Genomic DNA, 7,299 nt, shown 5'->3' with positions numbered 1-7,299 from the left:
TTGTTTATTGAATATTGAAAATGTCTTTGTTTATGTGTTGCCTTAAGTATACGATAATGTTTTGTCTTTCTTTGAATTTACTATTGTAGATGTTAATATTTAATGATTATGTAATGATTAGGATATTATGTAAATTTAATGTTTCTTTTCCCGACAGCATCACGTCCGCGACTGCGCGCACAAACCGTTCCCCGCAGTATATTTATACACCTGAAGCGGGGGACGGGGTAGTATAAAAGTAAATTTCGGGAAAATCGTGCGCGCAGTCTAAACGGGGCGTTGGCGGGATATGTTATGGATGTAGAATTAATTAGTAATGTAATAATGAATGTAATGAAAACGTAGAAAATGTAAAAATAAAGATAATGAAAATAAAGGGTGAGGAAAGGGGCGTGGCCAGCCGGAGTGGAGGGGATAACGCGTAGAGTATAAATATCGACGCAAAACTGGTTGCGTCATGGCATTCCAGTTGCTCCCGCGCTACAAGAAGAAACTAAGGAAATAACTCCGCTCCGGCTTGGCACCCTGGCCCTCTGCGTATGAAGAAATAATTGTTTGTATTATTTACAAACCCCCCCGCCACTACAGTCCACTTGAGAGGGCCTGCCGCCAACATTGGTCAGCTTCGAGCCGGATCAGAAGAAAAATGAACACGAGAAGCCGGAGCGGAAGAGGAGCCACGCCATCGGTATCCGAGACGACCGCCACCGCCACAGGAACGTCATCAACGAACACATCGGAAGAAACGAGCGGCACGACGGAGACATCGGAGACCTGCACGACCGCGACGAGAACGACGAGGACAGAAGAAAAGAGCAGCTCGACGCCACCTACGCCGAGCACCATGCCCGCCGACAAGTTGCAGCCAGCGCCGTCACCCGTCGTAGGATACACAAACGCCGCTTTCGCGGCGCCAGCCGACAACGCCGACGCGCCGACGACCGCCGCTTTCGCGGCGCCAATAAGCAACGTCAACTTAAATACAAACGCCGCTCTCGCGGCGCCATCGAACGTCGCCGTCGGGTCGCCAGCACGCCGCTCGAAGACGCTCCGCCAGGCATCAGAGGTGCGGTCGCGGCGCTCCGTAGCCTCCCGCAAGAGACTCCTCGCGGAGTTGGAGGCGAAGGAACGCCTAGCCGAACTAAAGCTGGAACAAGCGAAGGCCGCAGCAGAACTAGAAAAGGCGCGGTTAGAAAGAATCCGCGCTGAAGAAGAATCAACAACGGAAGAGGAAGAAGAGGACTACGAACCGGAACGACGGGTCGAGTCGTGGTTGAAACAGCATTCAAGCCAGCCACTGCCACCCGCCGCCAACCCGACTCGCGAGCTCTCACCGCCACGCTACATAGCGAAGAACACCGACAACAAGGAAGACCGAGGATGGGGGGCCCGCCAGGAACAGGACGACGGGCAACGGGAACCGAAGAAAGACCCGCCCACGCGGTCACCAGAAGTTGCGGCAATTGTAACCGCCTTCAACGAAGTCGCAAGAAGCCAAAGGAAAGTAATAAGATACGGCGGTGAACTACCGACGTTCACCGGCTCCAGCAACGAGTGGCTATCGTTCAAGGCATCGTATGAAGAAACTGAAGAGGGATTCACCGACGGGGAAAACGTCGCACGATTGAGGAAGGCGCTGAAAGGAGCAGCCCTAGAAGCCGTCACCGCCCTACTCATATCACACACCGGACCCGAGAAGATCATCGAAGCCCTGCAGAGAAGGTTCGGCCGCCCAGACGCGCTCGTTTTGGGTGAAATGGAAAAAATTAAATCGCTACCACGAGTGTCGGACAACCCCCGGGATGTTTGCATATTCGCAAACAAAATAGCGAATATCGTCGCCACCGTCGAAATACTAGGAAAACCAGAATACCTGCACAGCCCGGAAATGCTGCGGCAGGTGCTCGAGAAGCTCACACCGATCATGAAGAATAAGTGGTACGACTTCGCCGCCGACGAACGAGACAAGACACCGCTACTGAAAAAGCTCGCAGAGTTCCTGAATAAAGAAGCAGACAAGTGCTCCAGTTACGCTCCGTTAGACACAGAGACGGAGAGGATAACAAGGAAAAGGACGGAGCGCGCCTACGCAGCAAGCAACGCGAGCGAGCGAGAAACAAGATGCCCGGTGTGCGAGCGAGAACACAAGCTTATCGAGTGCCGACAATTTACGAACAGCGACGTAAATACACGATGGGAAATAGCGAAGAAACATCGAGTGTGCTTCCGCTGTCTGCGAAGCAAACATCAACGAGCAACATGCCGCGCTCGTCCATGCGGCCTCAACGGGTGCACCATGAAGCACCACAAGATGCTCCATCATACAAAGACAGCGGAAAAGAAAAATGAAGAAACGACTCAACCGCAAGCCGAAACGAAGAACGACGAAAAAGTCCTCGTGTCGGCGATAAACATCAACAGCGCTACGTCGGAGCAACCTACGCGCCGCCGCGCGTATCTGAAGATCGCCCCCATCACCATCACGGGGCCGAAAGGAAAATGCGACACGTACGCGCTGCTCGACGAGGGAAGCACGGTGACCATCATAGAAACGGCGCTTGCAGAACAGCTGGGTCTCGACGGGCCACGCGAGTCCATCACAATTCAAGGTGTGAATGGACACGAGAACGAGCACGAGTACAGCAAGAGAGTGAAGGCACGAGTACGAGGACGGCATGAAGAAAAAGATTACGTATTAGACAACGCCCGCACCGTGCACCAACTCCACGCGTTCACGCAGTCCATCCGCGAAAGTGACATCGCCCGCTGCAACCATCTGCACGACCTGCAAGACGACCTGCTGTACGAGAATGCAACACCGAAGCTGCTGATCGGACAAGACAACTGGGAGCTCATTATAACACGTAAACTACGGCACGGCAAGAGGAGTCAGCCCGTCGCATCGAAGACACTGTTAGGATGGGTACTGCACGGCTGCCGTTCATCGAACAAGCACCCAGTTTTGTTCTGTTCTCATCTCTCGGAAGCGGAGAAGTCACCCGACACACTCGAAAATATGATGAAGAAATACTTCGAATTAGAATCCATCGGCATCGAACCTAAGCGACAACGCAGCGACCCGGAGCAGCAGGCACTCAACATACTGGAAAAGAAAAGTCAACGCCTGCCGTCCGGCCGATATGAAACCGGACTCCTATGGAGAGACGAGTCCGCAGATACACCGAACAACTACGGCGACACACTGAAAAGACTGAAGACATTGGAAAAGAAATTGGACAAAGACGGAGAGCTGAAGAGACAATATGAGGAAAGAATCGAAAATCTACTCTCGTCCGGCTATGCAGAGAAGGCGCAGACTCCGCCCACCGGCGGGAGAGTGTGGTACCTCCCACACTTTCCAGTGATCAACCCGGACAAAGCGAAGATTCGTCTGGTGCACGACGCGGCCGCTAAGTCACACGGCCGCTCTCTCAACGACATGCTGCTGCCCGGGCCCGACCTACTGCAATCTCTGCCCGCCGTCATCATGAAGTTCCGTCAACATCCAATCGCCGTGTCCGCCGACATCAAGGAAATGTTCATGCAGATAAAAATTATAGAAGAAGACCGCGACGCGCTGCGCTTCCTCTGGCGTGGCGACCGACGCGACGACGGGCCGCCCGATGAATATCGCATGACATCGCTCATCTTCGGCGCCTCTTCATCACCGTGCACCGCGCTCTACATCAAGAATAGAAACGCGCAAGAACACGCGAACGAGAGTCCGGCAGCCGCACGCGCGATTCAAGAGAACCATTATATGGACGACTATATACATAGCTACGCGACCGAAGATGAAGCAAAGGAGATAACGGCGCACGTCGATCGCATACATCGATACGCCGGCTTCGAGCTACGTGGGTGGGCGTCGAACAAAGAAAACGCGATAAGAAACTTTACGAACACCGGGGCGACCACCGTCGAGATCGGCGGGAGCGAGACAGAGCGAACATTAGGGCTACTTTGGCATGTGAAGCAGGACTACATAGGCTTTCGTGTCAACACGAAACGTGTACCACAAGAAATAATCGAAAATAAGCGAACACCTACGAAGAGAGAAGCCCTCAGTCTCATCATGTCGGTCTTCGACCCACTCGGCCTCATCGCGCCCATCCTCACACCGGCGAAAAGGATAATGCAGGATACGTGGAAGTACAACACCGGCTGGGACGACCCCATTCCCGACGCGCTACAACACCGCTGGGAAAACTGGGTGGCGAATATACAGCATCTCGACGCGCTCCGCATCCCGCGCTGCTATGACTACGAACCCGCTGCTGAGAGAGAGGTACACACGTTTGTGGACGCCAGCGAAGAGGCATACGCAGCAGTCGTGTATATCAGAGCGACGCGCGCCGACGGATCAATACACATCGCGATCGCCGCCGCGAAAAGCAGAGTCACGCCCACGAAACCGGTATCGATTCCACGTCTGGAGCTGCAAGCCGCCCTGCTCGGAGCACGCCTCACACGAACAGTCGAGGAAGGCCACGACTTTGTCTTCAAGAGAAAAGTGTATTGGAGCGACTCGAGAACAGCACTCGCATGGATACGCGGCGAGCCCCGCACATACAAGACGTTTGTAGCGCACAGACTAGCCGAAATAGAAGATCTCACGAAGAAGGATGAATGGCGCTGGGTTCCCACGGCGCACAATACGGCGGACGACGCTACACGCAACACCCCCGCTGACTTCGACCCGCAACACCGTTGGTTCACCGGTCCAGACTTTCTCCGCTATGAAGAATGCGACTGGCCGGTTGAGAAGAAGGAAAACATCACCGACACGGGCGAAGAAAAAGAAAAATGCGGCGCGTTGAACTCGTCGGACCCCGCCCCCGCGTTCATCGACCTCGAACGCTTCTCAACATGGACTCGGCTAGTGCGCACAACGGCCCGCGTACTGCAATTCATCGAACTCTGTCGTCGCCCCAAACAACTCGTCAGCGCAACACGTCGAAAACGTACAAGAAAAAACGAAGAAAAGGACGCGACGTGGAAAAGAAATACGAAAAAGAACAAAGAGAAAATCGTCTCGCGTCCGAACAACGAAGAAAGAAAATATATAATACTGAGTGCGCGCCACCTACGCGCCGCGGAAAACGTGCTTGTGAAATTAGCACAACAAGCAACGTACGGAAAAGAGATAGCGATACTACAGCGAGGAGACCCGCTCACTGAAAAATGTCAAGGTCCACTAGCGGGATTAAGTGTCGCATTGAACGAAGAAGGAATACTGAAACTACGAGGAAGGGTGAATGAAGCCAGCGCGATCGAGGCAGAGGCCGCAAACCCGACAGTGCTCGACGGAAAACACAAGTATACGCAGCTCTACATACAGCATGTACACGAAAAGTTACATCACGGCGGCGTCGAAATTGTAGTAAATGAACTAAGGCAAAGACTGTGGATAACAAGAATACGACCCGCGACAAAGGAGGTGCTAAAGAGCTGCCCGCGCTGCCGCCTGCTGCGCGCCAAACCCGCGCGCCCATCCACCGGCGACCTGCCTGCCGCACGCCTCGCGCATCACGCGCGCCCATTTACATTCACCGGACTCGACTACTTCGGCCCGCAAGAAGTAACCGTCGGCCGCCATCGAGAGAAGCGCTACGTGGCCCTCTTCACGTGCTTAACATCGCGCGCAGTACATCTAGAAGTCGTCGCCTCGCTCAGCACCGACTCAGCGATCAACGCGCTGCGCCGCTTCATAGCGCGGCGCGGCTGCCCGGCCGAAATATGGAGTGACAACGCGACGTGCTTCCGCGCGGCCAACCGAGAGCTCACGGACGCGTGGGCCGCACTTGAAGAAGAAGCAGCAGCCCGCCGCATCAGCTGGCGCTTCCTTCCGCCGGCCGCCCCATTCATGGCCGGCGCGTGGGAGCGCATGGTACGCACCGTGAAAGAAGCCCTACGCCACACGCTTCACGAGCAGCACCCCAGTGACGAGACGCTCGTCACACTCCTCGCCGAAGTAGAAGCCACCGTAAACTCACGCCCACTCACTCATGTGGCCGTGACCCCCGACGTGCCGCCCGCCATCACACCGAATATGATCCTGCTGGGCTCCAACTGTTACGTGCCGCCACCCTGCACCATCGAAGAAGACCAAACAACAGCGCGCACACACTGGAAGCGCGCGCAACAGCTCGCCGACACCTTCTGGCGACGCTGGGTGCGAGAGTACCTGCCCGTACTCCAACAGCGGCGGGAGCCCCACGCAAGCGGCGCGGCCCCCAAGATCGGCGACCTGGTCATCGTGTGCGACTCCAATCATCCGAGGAACACGTGGCCCCGAGGACGAGTCATCGCCACGTATCCCGGCAAGGACGGCGAGGTACGAGTGGTCGACGTGGAGACCAGCGGCGGCAGAATCCTCCGGCGGCCCACCAAGAAGATCGTCGTGCTACCAGTTCGAATCGCAGAGTGCGACGGCGGGAGAAATGTGCACGACGAAACGTAAATGTAAAGTACACAACTCATTTAATTAGTATAGAATAAGATAACGTATAAACTCCTGAAGGCTTACGCCTGAAGGCTTATTTTTAGTATGAATAAATGTATGTCTTATTTGAGTTCTTAAATGTAAAAGTTTTATATGTTTGGAAAGTAAAGTATTTAATCTGTCTAGTATTAACGTAGAGTAAGCTCCTGAAGGCTTATGCCTGAAGGATTATTTTATAACTAAGAATAGAATAGCGAATTTATATGTAAAGATGTTTGTTAAATTGTTATTACGTAGTCATAATTAGATAGGAAAATTCATGAAAGATTATGACTGAAGACTTATTTACTTGGAATTTAAAATATTTATGTCTTGTTTAATGATAGTAAATGTTTATGTTTGTTTATTGAATATTGAAAATGTCTTTGTTTATGTGTTGCCTTAAGTATACGATAATGTTTTGTCTTTCTTTGAATTTACTATTGTAGATGTTAATATTTAATGATTATGTAATGATTAGGATATTATGTAAATTTAATGTTTCTTTTCCCGACAGCATCACGTCCGCGACTGCGCGCACAAACCGTTCCCCGCAGTATATTTATACACCTGAAGCGGGGGACGGGGTAGTATAAAAGTAAATTTCGGGAAAATCGTGCGCGCAGTCTAAACGGGGCGTTGGCGGGATATGTTATGGATGTAGAATTAATTAGTAATGTAATAATGAATGTAATGAAAACGTAGAAAATGTAAAAATAAAGATAATGAAAATAAAGGGTGAGGAAAGGGGCGTGGCCAGCCGGAGTGGAGGGGATAACGCGTAGAGTATAAATATCGACGCAAAACTGGTTGCG

General features: G+C 52.6%; 1 protein-coding gene across 1 annotated transcript; it reads left to right on the top strand.

Moving 5' to 3' along the window:
- The first annotated feature begins 646 nt into the window (after positions 1-646).
- On the top strand, positions 647-6,463 carry LOC123705492. The gene has a single exon (XM_045654274.1). The coding sequence runs from the start codon at positions 647-649 to the stop codon at positions 6,461-6,463; it is 5,817 nt and encodes a 1,938-aa protein (XP_045510230.1).
- The last annotated feature ends 836 nt before the right edge of the window (positions 6,464-7,299 follow it).

This window comes from Colias croceus, chromosome Z (assembly GCF_905220415.1).
Source record: "Colias croceus chromosome Z, ilColCroc2.1".
Taxonomy (NCBI): Eukaryota; Metazoa; Arthropoda; class Insecta; order Lepidoptera; family Pieridae; genus Colias; species Colias croceus.
This window is presented reverse-complemented; position numbering and strand designations above follow the sequence as displayed.